Source organism: Prosopis cineraria, unplaced genomic scaffold (assembly GCF_029017545.1).
Source record: "Prosopis cineraria cultivar Desert tree isolate PC_DT_omini unplaced genomic scaffold, ASM2901754v1 PC7, whole genome shotgun sequence".
Classification (NCBI taxonomy): Eukaryota; Viridiplantae; Streptophyta; class Magnoliopsida; order Fabales; family Fabaceae; genus Prosopis; species Prosopis cineraria.
In genome coordinates this window covers 34,831,533-34,844,132 of record NW_026555338.1, presented here as the reverse complement: position 1 = coordinate 34,844,132, position 12,600 = coordinate 34,831,533, and the positions used below count along the sequence as shown (strand labels likewise).

At 32.4% G+C, this 12,600-nt stretch overlaps 2 protein-coding genes across 3 annotated transcripts; both read left to right on the top strand.

Annotated features, from left to right (window-relative positions):
- The first annotated feature begins 2,682 nt into the window (after positions 1-2,682).
- On the top strand, positions 2,683-6,600 carry LOC129315470 (OPA3-like protein). The gene is made up of 5 exons (XM_054959155.1): positions 2,683-3,015; positions 3,307-3,441; positions 5,043-5,129; positions 5,406-5,595; positions 6,153-6,600. Exons 1-4 carry the CDS (start codon positions 2,884-2,886, stop codon positions 5,562-5,564), a joined length of 513 nt encoding a protein of 170 aa, XP_054815130.1. The 5' UTR covers positions 2,683-2,883; the 3' UTR covers positions 5,565-5,595; positions 6,153-6,600.
- A 2,114-nt stretch (positions 6,601-8,714) lies between these two features.
- Positions 8,715-11,836, top strand: LOC129315469 (transcription factor VOZ1-like). 2 transcript variants are annotated; one of them, XM_054959153.1, is made up of 5 exons: positions 8,715-8,899; positions 9,028-9,333; positions 9,595-9,753; positions 10,275-10,908; positions 11,106-11,836. In XM_054959153.1, exons 2-5 carry the CDS (start codon positions 9,115-9,117, stop codon positions 11,486-11,488), a joined length of 1,395 nt encoding a protein of 464 aa, XP_054815128.1. In that variant the 5' UTR covers positions 8,715-8,899; positions 9,028-9,114; the 3' UTR covers positions 11,489-11,836. The 2 variants fall into 2 exon arrangements, with proteins under 2 accessions (XP_054815128.1, XP_054815127.1); XM_054959152.1 differs by having other exon boundaries at positions 10,272-10,908.
- Positions 11,837-12,600: the final 764 nt, after the last annotated feature.

Here is a 12,600-nt window from a genome sequence, read left to right as displayed (position 1 = left end):
AATTTCTAGCCATTAAATCAAAATTTTAAATAATTTAAATTTGATCTCCTTCAAAACATTTTATTTTACCTTACTTTTATTGTATTTTTAAATTGTTTTTATCAAATTTTAATAGTTTGAATTTTATTATTTATATGATTTATAATTTAATTTAATATTTAATAATAATTTATAAAAAATCAAATTTAAATCATTTAAATCTTGATTTAATAGTTAGAAAGAGAAAATAACACAAGAGGAGGGAAAAGAGGAGGAGAGAATCCATGGCCTCCACGTCATGACTCTCAACTATTGTTGACTTGTGCTGACACCAAATAATAACAAACTAATTGTAAAATATACTTACTTTTTGAAAAAGAAAAAAAAAAGCATACGTCTTTAAAAAAGAAGGTATTGCTTCTCATGCAGCTCTTCAAGGAATTTATGCTTGCTTGCTAGTTGCAGAATATTATTCTCTTCTTCTTTTGTTATTGTTAGGTTGTCTTCCTTATAATTAATGCAGTTCACCTCAAACTCCATGCAAATTAAGGCACATAAAATGATACATAGAAGATTTATACTATGACATATCTATATACAATGTAAAATTATAAAAAAAAAGTTGTACTATTTATATACAATGAATAGTGCTGTTGACTCCAAATTTCAAGCAAGAATATATTTTAATTTTTATTGAGAAAATATAAGAAATACTTTTATCATGTTCTATTAATCATAAATATGCTTTCTTATGTTTGTTAAAAATGGGAACAATGATGTTTAGATTCTCACAACATAATTAATATTCACAAAAATTATTCACAAATAAATATAAGAAAATGATAATTATGTTCAAATAGCAATGAATATTATATTATTTAATGAGTGAAATAGCTAAAATAATTTGAAACTTTTTTTTCAGGGCGTCTGGCATCTTAATTTTTTTTTTGAAAACATTTTTGCCTCCTAAAGTTTTAAAAACAAAGTATTTTTGTTTCATCGTTAAAAATAACAAACATTGACCGTTAACTAAAATTTGATCAAGATATTTTACGATTTTATCCTCTTTTGTTTCTATGTTTCTCACTCTTTATTTTTATTTATTGGAAGAAAAAAAAAGTTAAAGATTCACTAGAGAACAAAATCAAACACTAAACATAAAAGGAATGAGGGAAAAATATAAAAATGTGCTCTAAAAAAGTTTAGAGTGCTGAAAAAAAAAATTTCAAAGCATTTTTGTCCTAAAATCCTTATTTAATTATGTTGCTGGACTTGAATTCTCCTAAAAAAGTGACCTTTAAACTTCTCAGAAGTAATCCCTTTCTCTCCTTTACACATGGATGTCTTATATTTGAAAAATGATTATGTAAGAAAGAAATAAATAATGCAAGATAAAATGCATTTTTAACATTCAAATTAAAGAGATGACCATCCAACCGTTTCTGTATTAAACTAATGATCTCGCATTTTAGCCAAAAAAAAAACCATTAATCTCTAACACTAAACTTTATAGGTGAGAAATTTTTATTCTTAGTCAAACCTCACATCAATGTTTTAAGATCCGGACCGACTCGGACAGTCAAATCAGTTGGACTGTCGCCCGCTGAAGAAAATGAGCTGGTTCAACTGATTAACCTATATTAACAGTTGGCCCGGGTTGGATCGCCTAGAACCGGACAGTTTTTAAAGACCCAGGAAAAACCTGGAATCGGAGCGGGTTTTGAGGGTCAAAAGCGGGTCAAAAAAAAAGGACAAAATTGATATTTTGAAAAATAAAAAACCCTTCTCCTCACTCTGTCCAGTAGACCAACACCTATAAAGACCTATTGTTCTTCTTTTCAGTCTCATTTCTCTCTGTCTCACATGATGCACACACTCGTTCTCGTCACCTTGTCAAATCTCAACCATCTGGGTTCTGTTTTGTGTGTCTTCTCTCTCAAGCCACTCAGCCATTTGGGCTCTGTCTTCATCATCTTCGCCATTCAGCCATCTTGGACTCACCTTCTCAACTATTTGAGTTTTATGTTCACCTTTCATTGTCTTCATCATTCAACTTCAGCTATCTTGGACTTTCTCAAACTTCAAATGCTTCTTCATTCTTTATCTTCACTTCACTTTCATCATTTCGATTCGTGACTTCGTATTCTTGGTTAACTCTAGTGTAGGCGTCCAATTGTTGAAGATAATCAGATGGTGTCGAGGTCGACCCCTTTCTTCATTCTTCATCTTCTTCATCGATTGCCCTTTCTCTCTCTCAGTCTTGGTAACATTTTCTTTCTCCCTCATTTATATCTCTACCCAATTTAATCTAATCTCCATGATTCTAAATGGAGTAGAATGAATGCTAATGGATGAGCTTACTTTTTATTATCTGGGTTAGTTATTGCAAAATAAAGGATTGCTGAATGGATGAAGATGAATCTATTTTTTATTGTCTAAGAGTTGTTTATTGCAAATAGAGGTTTTATTTTTTTTCAAGTGATTGTACCTAAATCTTGATACATTCAAGAATCTAATGTTGTATTTTTACTAACTTATTTCTTTTTTATATATATATAAATAATTTTTTATTTAATTATTCGGTCCAACCACCAACAATTAACCATGAGACCCATAATTTATTAATATTTTCAGTTCGCTATTCAATTTGAGTTTTAAAACATTGCCATACGTAAACTAGCGTGAGTGCAAAATGATAAAGTGAGAGTTAATAGTGAATGGAAGGAACTTCATGCGGAGGACGAGACGGTCACAGTCCCACCACTTTCCTTACTTTCATTTCGCTATCGTTCTAGTCGCCACGGTACTCAGCGCGCAGCAACACTTGTTTACAGAAGTTGCTCGAAATTTCTTCAATTCTGAGCAATTTCTCCCATAATTTTGATGGGCCAAAACTACTGAGACATGGTGGTCCTGCCAGTGGTGAAGCTAGGAACGCTCGCTTTAAAGACACTATGCAAACCTATAGCCAATAGGCTCAAGAGGGAGGCTGGCTATCACCCAAAGTTCCGTCAGTTCATCATCAGCATTGCCCAGGTCCCTTGGATTTGTTATCCATTTTTAGTTTCTTTAGATTTGCTTCGTCTCTCCATGATATGGGTTTGTTTTTCCCCTTTTAATCTATCTGTTGTGTCTTTGCTCTCAATACTGTTGAATTCTTGTGCGATCACTTTTCATCTAGACTGAATTTTTAATTCTTGGATTTGGTATTCTTGTTATTTTTGGTCATGAAAAGGCCGCTTGCGATATGGGCTGATTTTTTATTTCCTTTCTGTATTTAGTCTGATGCTTAACTTCTCACACAGTAACTACGTGGTTCTTTGTTAGGCGAATCATAGATTCACAACAACATTGCAGAGACGCATATATGGTCATGCGACTGATGTTGCCATACGCCCCCTGAATGAAGAAAAAGCTGTCCAAGCCGCTGCAGACCTTCTTGGGGAACTCTTTGTGTTCGCGGTAATCATAGGGATGGAATCATCGATGTTCTGCATATTTTATCGTTCATAAAATGCTGTCTAGCATGTTTCTAGGTTTTATTTTTTTGTGTCTATGGTCTCCAAGGGCAGAGATATGATTTTTCCTTTCTGCTTGTGCCGAGAGTCCTTCATTGTTTCATTCTATTAATTTCTTAACATAAGCTTGTTTTGGATTTTGGGTTTGATTAGAGGGACTCACAAGAAAATCTAACAAAACCCACAGGAATGGGACTTCTTATTCTTTCCTAATAGTTCTTTGGTTTTCTTCCTATACACAAAATGAATGTAAGCTTATGTTACTTACGAATCAGTTGAAAGTTTATCCTAACAAAGAGTCACATGAGTTATTTAACTGCTAATGAAAGTAAACATTTCCCGTTCACGATGTTTGATACTGAATAAGACTGAACTAATTAATTCAATTGATGTGCACTAAGAGACCCTTTACAATATTATTCGTGCATTTGGCATATTCCTTGACTAAATCATAAAAGGAAATGGCCATGTCTTACATATAGCAGAGTTGATCAGCCCTTTAGAAAATTTGAATGGCACAAACACGATTCCTAAACACTTCTAGTAAAATAATGGTGAGAATCTTTTGTTTAATTTTATCTTTTTATTCTTGCTTTTGTATTGAGAGAAGTAGATTCAGTTCAGTTAACTTGGTTTTGATCTTTCTAGTATTAATATAGTGAGCTGTATTCTTGCTCAAATCTATGCATATGGCTCTGCGGACTAGATTAATTTTGTAGATACTGCCCCTACATAGACCCCTCAGAGGTGTGGCTTGTCCAACCAGGAACTCAACCCAATATATTTGTAGTGCTGTTTTGAGCCTCATAAAAAATGGTCGTTGGCTGTACAAGTCTTAAGCTATGGGCTGGTTTCATGGCTGCGGGTGGTTTCATAGCTGCTGCTGGAGTGAAACTCTGGACGGGAATTCACTGGTGTAACACTGACTATAAACATTGGAATTGGTTCCCTCAAGAAAGGCCAAGAGCTCATTCATGCTCTTTTTGTGCATACGTTTGCATAGGGCATAAGATTTCTTATGATTACATGGAGTGGACCTCAATGAGGTAGTTATCTTGTTTAGAAAAGAAATTGAACCAGTGCACAATATTTTTAAGTAAAATTTAATTGGAGAGACTAATTTTCTGTCCATTGGAGTTGTGCAAATTCAAATCTAGATGTGCTTGAACATTCTATCGACAAGGAAATGTCAACAAGGAGGTTCATCTAGTCTGTGTCCTATCATTTGCTCAGAAGTTTTGCGAACAGATGGAACCTAGTTGAAATCTTATCTTGTTTACCTTTTTCTAACCAAACTAAATATTGAAATTATTTGTAAGCAGAAGTACCTTCTATAATTTGAACTAACAGCTACCAAGTCAGATTATAGTTGTTAGTTATCTTGCAATCACTGTTTGATTTGCCTAAATTTCTTCCTTACGATAATAGTAATATATGCCAAGTTTTTTTGGTTTTGTTTTTTGGGTGCAAATTATCATAATTCCCATCTTCATCAGAAGGTCCCTCAAAAAGGAGTGTCTATAAAGTGAATTTCCTTACATTTAGGTTGCAGGAGCTGCTGTCATCTTTGAGGTGCAAAGAAGTTCTAGATCAGAAGCAAGGAAGGAGGAAATACGTAGGCAGGAAATACAGGTTATCTTTGAGGCTTACTCCCAGTTTTGTATATTATCTGATATGAGTGTAGATTATAGAGGGACTTCACTGAAGCAAAATTTGTCTTCTTGTAGTCCTTGGACATGGTACCATTTACATATGTTTTTACTGACTGTCAAAACTTGTGGAGGTTTTAAATTGAAAATGGGATGCATTATTGATACCCTGTTTTCCATAGGAAGGGGTGTAAGCAGCTGTTGAGGGCCACAATATTTTAATCTAAAATATGTGCTCTTCTTCCCCATTACTTTATAGGTTATAAAGGATGGGAATGAAAACTTAGCCAGAGAAGTTGAACTTCTTAAACAAAAACTTGAAGAGCTGGAAGAACTTGCTAGAGGACGAGGACTAGCTGGCATCCTTAACTTCAGGCACACTCATGCAAGTGAAGACAAAAAAACAAGACCCAGCTAACTGTTGCAACTAGCATTGTGCATGGCTTGCGGTAACTATCGACTAATCTTTTTTCAACCGTAGTTCTTAGTCTGAAACAGATCTAATTTGTTCACTTTCCCTTGACTATCATAGGTTCCAGATCCTCACAACCTAAATTTTGCAAAAGCTTTAAAAAGTAATACTAATAAGGGGAGGCCCCTCTGATTATTGCCCCAATACTGAGGGGATGCAGAAGAACGTCAGAGGGAGGGCAGCAGAGTGTCCTGGGCTCCTCATCTTAATTTCATAAATATACCATCAGTCCCTTGTTCAAGTTTGCCTCTTATCTAGTTAGTATTTTGTCATCGTCTTGTGTTACTCTACAAGACTACCCTGCCCGTTATGTTTCAACTCTTCTGTCTGGAAACACGCCTCATCTCTTGGATGCAGATGCCTATGCTACTAATTCCTTTTTGATGCAGTATGGTGGCTTATCACATTATTCAGTTTCTGCTCAAGCAATTCCATAAGTAATTTATATATTGCATGACATGATCATGTGGAAGGCCAAAAGTTTTTGTCAATGGGCTAGTGGCTCTGTTCTTAGTTCTTACCATGTTTTTGCAGGAGATCAACGGCCTCCGCAAGACTATATTCTTTTTGGAAGGATACCCACGTGGAGATTCTTAATGCCTGCAATGATTTAAGTTTGACTGTCTCCTCCACGAATGCGAAATTCATCCAGAAACTTTTCTGCCTTATTTGTGCTGATTATGTGAAGCACTCTCACAGAATCACAAGCTTTTTGGTACTTGCTTGTTGATTGAGAATTGACTGGTGGCCAATGAAATGATGATTTGATCTGCTGGAATAGATGTTGATGTTCATTCTTAGTGGGAAGTGGGAAGGGAGTTGAAATTTCAATAGAAAGCAAATATCAATGGGGAGAGAGTTGAAACCATTCATAAATTTGGGAATTAAAGACTCCTATAAAGTTGTTGAACTTACAGGCCCTTTCAACCTTATCGCAATGTCGCGTGAAACATATAAAAGGAAATTATCAAATGACTTGGTATGTTGTATGTTTCGCACAATATACATCTGAGTCTATTGAGAGAAATTCTTAGGTAGGCGATATGCTAGTTCATTTGTGATCTGTCTAATTAAAATATTTTAAGTTATTTAAATAAAATCTTTTATAATATTATTTTAATTAATTTTATTCTTATAAAAAATGTGTGTAATTTTTTATCATTATTATTATTATTATTAATGTTTTAATTAATATATATTTAATATTATTTAAATGTTATGTTTTTATTGGATAGATTATAAATGACGTGACATATTTAATTTATCTAAGAATTTTTCACTCTGGTGATGGAAGATTAGTATTTTTGTAAGAGAATGTTTAGAGAGTTCTTTTGCTCCTAATTATAATAAACAACATTTTTTTGTCTGAAACACTTATTATATTTTTTCTTTTGTAATTTTGTTGAAAAATATTATTTGTTAATAAAATTAATTTTAAATTTTTAAATATTAGTTATTTATGTTTTTTAAATAAAACGGACTTGAGAAGCATGACTAGGTATAAAACATCATTATCTTATAAAGTAAAGTAAAATACCTTATCCTTCATTTTATTTTACTTTAATTATAGATACTTCTTTATCTATTTTTGAAATCTATAGGAATCTCTCCTAATATAAATAGTTAGAAAATTAAAAGAATATTTTTTTTATTTTTAAGATTTTATTTTGATCCCCCCAATGTTAGTTGACTATTGAGTGCATGTGATGGACCATAACACCCCTCTTTATATATATGTATATATATTATCTCAAAATCATTCAAATTACCCAAAAAAATTAATTCATATTTTTTTTTACTTTTTTATTCATATTTTAATTTTTAAAATTATTTGTATACATTCATTTAATCATTTTTTCAGAAATTAAATAAAATAATATTAGATACACAATTAAAAATTTATGAAATAAGAATTTAATATAATAAGTTGCCATATATAATTTTGGGAGAATTTTAATTAAGGATTAGAGATGTGATTTAATTATTACTTATTAATAGGTCTCAAAAAATTTAAAACTTTAGTTCAGTTTAGGATGATTGAATTTCAATGGTAGAAAGATTAAAGTACTTTTCATTTGTTAATTTTGTTTGGGATGTAGAATATTTAGTTATTAATTTTCTTATTTTATTTGTTAATTTATAAATATGAGCAGTAAATTATATCAATTTATTAAACAAGTAACAAAATCAGTTGTTAATTTACTAATTTTACTCATTAATTTACTAATACATGATATTAGTAAATTAACAAGTAAAGTTAATAATTTAATAATTGATGTTGTTATTTGTGATTGAATAATTAATATTTAAGTCTTCTATAATTATTAATAGGTCAATTTATGTAATTTATAACTTATATTAATAAATTAAAAAAATTAACAATTAATGATTCTACATTTTAGACAAAATTAATAAGTAAATGATACTTTAATTTTTTTATCATTAAAATTATTTTTACTTTAATTTTCTTAGATTGAATTGAAATTTTAAATTTTTTTAAAACTCACTAATAATTAAGTCACATCCTTAGTCTTGAGTTGAAGTTTCTCCTAAAATTCTATTAATTTTAACACAAATTTTTAAATTATTTATTTAAATATTGTGATACTTAATTATTTAAAATTTTTTAAAGTTATGAGAGAGGGAATAGACAATTAGATCATAAGAGAAAATTAATAATTAAATTTTTTAACATAATTAAAAGTAAAAAGTTAAATAATTTAGAATCTTTAATAGAATATTCTTAATGGTATTAAAAATTGGACTAAAATATACTCCCTCTTTTAAAAATATAAAAAATTTTAAATATTTTAAGATATAATTATTATCTTTTTTTAAAGTACTTTTAAAAAATAAATCACTTTATATTTATTATAGAGTAAAATTTTTTATTAAATAAGGGTTAATATGAAAAGATGATATTAACTTAAAAATAAATAATTATTTTATTTAAAAATAGGATTCAATTAAAAATGTTTAAAATGAGAGGGTAAATAAAAAAAAAACTCTCCATAATTTTAGTAAAAAAAAAAGAAGTGATTATATTTTGGTCTATAAATATTGTACCAAACGGCGGGTAATGCTCACCTCCTCGCGGTTGCCAAAGAGTCCACGCCAACTTTCTTCAATGTCCGCATAGTAAGGACACATCGGTAATTTTGACTGCTTTTGGACGTCCAGAGTACGCAGCTCTGTATTTTTCCCCGGAAACAGTAGAGTGTATCCGGCAATCCTGTTCCAATTCGGAGTTTTGACTACGCTTCACCAAACCATTCTTCCAGGTGATTCTCGTATATCCCTTTCCTACGTGTTTTGCTTTGTTGTGTTTGATTTCTTTTTGCCTTAATTCAAGTTTCGAACTTAATGGAATTAACGTATGATGACTCGTGACTGTTTATTTTTTATTCAGGGATAAATAGTTGAGGAGTTCGAGTTCAATACCGTCGAACTTTCAAGGCGACTTAGTAGAGTTTGTAACATTTACAGAAAGGGAAAGATGGACGATAGTTTGAAGAACCAAGTTGGATCTTCATCTGACCCCTCCATGAAAAATAAGGCGAAACAATTGGTTGATGATCTTCAAGGAATCTTTGTCAAGCTTCGAACTGCAAGAGAGGAGAACAGGGATATAGTCATCTTTGAGGAGCAGGTACATCAGATGCTTCAAGAGTGGAAAACGGAATTGAACAAGCCATCTCCAGCTTCCTCCTTAGCTGTATGTATCTAAATTAGCTACAGTTTAATAACTGTTTGTTGGGAGGTTCCTCGATCAAAATTGACATGTTGAAAAACTTCTTATGGAAGAAACATTAATCATGTGGTGTTGAAGTGTGAAAAATTATACTCGCGTCATGCATTTGGTAGAGAACATAATATTTGAAAAACAGGACCTAGGTTATGCTTGTCCATCGATAAATACCATATCCTGCTCTTAAATGATTTGTAAATCATCAAAATATATGCCGGTGTTGTCTAGGATGGAAATTTTGGATTATTTCCAGAGGAATTAGCCCAACTTTTGCAAGAGCTTGAGGAGGAAGACAATGCCACTAGTGAACTGGCAAAGAGTGCACCATTGAAGACTGAGCCAGATCTTCATAACACCAATGACAGCAACCATTCATCATTTCAGGACGTGAGTTCTTTTCAATAGTTCTAGAGGGCTTCCTATGGTTTATAGTTGCATGGCTGATTATTAATTTGAAAACATGACTTAAACTTTGTTGTTATCACCCTTTTTTTTTTTTTGTGAAGATTGTTATCACCTATTTGTGCTTCCTAGTGTTATGCTTTCAGTATAGTTTTTTTCTTTGAGTTACAGAATATCATATAGAATATGTGATTTGGTGTAGTTTTTGTGAAATGACAACGACAAGCATGCAATAGTCATAGTTTTGCTAGTGGAGCTCTCCTTTGCCTAGATCAAGAAAATTCAAGAATCACATGTTCAGTTATTTTCAAACGTGGGTTTATCATGTCTAGCTGAAGATAATTCATTTGCTACCTTTATCTAAGGCATTGGCTTCTGTGCAGTGTGGATGTTTTTTGTTCCTTATATTTGATCTTTTGAAAGCTTTAACCGGTTCATCTTTTATTTGTTTGCGGTTCTTCATAGATTTTGTCGATTATTAATAGATGCTATGTACATCGCAGAAGTGTTCTGGTGAGGACCAACAAGGTCATGCTCTGGAAGACTTTTCCCAATATGAAGGAGCTGCTTCAACTACAAACAGCCAAAACGCTGTTAATAACTTAGTTATGATAACTCAATCGGATGACCATCAATTCAATTTAAATCAAGATGTAAATTACTTCACAGGAGGTCATAAATCTGATTTGATTGAACAGTGCGATATATATCAGGAATACAGGCAAAACTCAGCAATAAAAAGCACGGATCCAGATCAATTTATTTTAGATGACAATTTTGATTGCAATGTTTTTGTTGGAGTTGATGATATCCAACAGTCTGGAGAGGATATTATGCCTAATATTCTTCCAAATATATGCCCTCCACCTTCTGCTTTTTTAGGCCCGAAATGTGCTTTATGGGATTGCTTTAGGCCTGCTCAAGGGTTAAAATGTTGCCAGGACTACTGCTGTAGTTCGCATGAGCTTTTGGCAAATAATGAGGGTCTTCCTGGCATGACTCCAATTTTGCGTCCTGGGGGCATTGGCGTTAAGGATGGTCCTTTGTTTGCTGCTGTTAATGCGAAGACGCTGGGTAAGGAGGTGGGCATCCCTAATTGTGAAGGTGCTGCTTCAACTAAATCCCCTTGGAATGCTCCTGGTAAGTTTGCATGAACTCTTATTCTTTGTAAGTATCTCACTGTGTAACTTGTTCATGTAATCTTTTATAGACTTCTAGCATCATGTTTGCTTGCATGAAGTGTAGTGCAAATTTTTTGTTTCTCCCTGGGCTGTTCAATGCAGCTAGTCGTCAGTATTGTTCTAGTTTGAATTATTGGCTTCTCCGTGTTGTTGCAGAGTTATTTGATCTTTCTCTTTTTGAGGGTGAAATGGTGCGGGAATGGCTCTTTTTTGACAAGCCTAGAAGGGCTTTTGATAGTGGAAACAGAAAACAAAGATCACTCCCAGATTATAGCGGACGTGGTTGGCATGAATCAAGGAAGCAAGTGATGAAGGAATATGGGGGACAAAAGAGGTCCTATTACATGGATCCTCAGCCTCTAAGTTATCTTGAGTGGCATTTGTATGAATATGCAGTGAATAAGCATGATGGTTACGCATTATATAGACTGGAATTAAAGCTTGTGGACAAAAAGAAAAGTCCTAAAGGAAAAGTGACCAAGGAATCTCTTGCTGATATACAGAACAAGATGGGAAAGCTAACTGCCGATGTTCCGTAAAAAAATGACCAAGATCCTATGTGATGGATAACCAATGGCCTAGTGTGGTACTGGCAAATATTGTGTCTCGTGAAAAAAATTGGGGGAAAAATACACTCCGTAGGTTGGTTTTGCCAAATGTAGATCTTTGGGCATGCATGACAACATTTGGAAACTCTTTGACATTCATTGGAAATGTCATATGAGTATTTTAATGGGTGAACGAGTCCAATTACAAGTTCATCTCATAGCTATTATACTGCTTTTGGATATTGGTGTCATAGAAACTAGTCAATCTTTTCTTGCTAATAAAATGTTTATTCCTTAGGGTAATATAATTTTTAAGGTAAAGGTGCAAATTTGGTCATATACTATTTTTTAAAGAGCATCTGGTAGCTTAATTTATCAAATGATGTAAAATAAATTATGAACTTTCAAAAATGAAACATCTAGTAACTTATCGTTAACTTCAACTGACAGACGTTATGTAGGGTTATAATGACACCCATCAACATGATAAAGGTGTTTTAGTCATGAATTATGTTTCGAGGAGCATTATGTAACCTTTACTATAAAAAAAAGATCATCCAACACTTTTTCCTTAATTTTGACTAAGCATTATTTATTTTCATACTTATGAAACTCATAAAGCATCAATCTCTTCGATTTTCTTATCTTTGTTTTCACTCTCAACTCAAGAAGAAGATGCTCAAAAAGTTCTTATTTAAAAACATTTATGAAGACGAACTAACAAAGTAGAAAAAATAATTTGTGATTAAACTAAGCTAGAATGAGGCTTCTTCCATACGTAATAAAACCAAACTTTTATTTCATTGGCATCATTCTTGTAAATGTCTTTAAATAAGAATTCTATGAATCTTTTCTTCTTGACTTAATATTGAGAATGAAGGCAAGAATATTGGAGAGTTTGATACTTTATAGACTTTATAAATATGAAAATAAATGGTGTTTAATCAAAATTAAGAAGAATGCATTGGATGGTCCTTTTTTTATAGTACAGACTACCTAATACTCCTCAAAAGATAGTTTATGACTAAATTTGCATCTATCATACTAACATATCATGCTCCATCCGTGTCATTATAAGCCCCACATAACATTCGTTAGCTAAA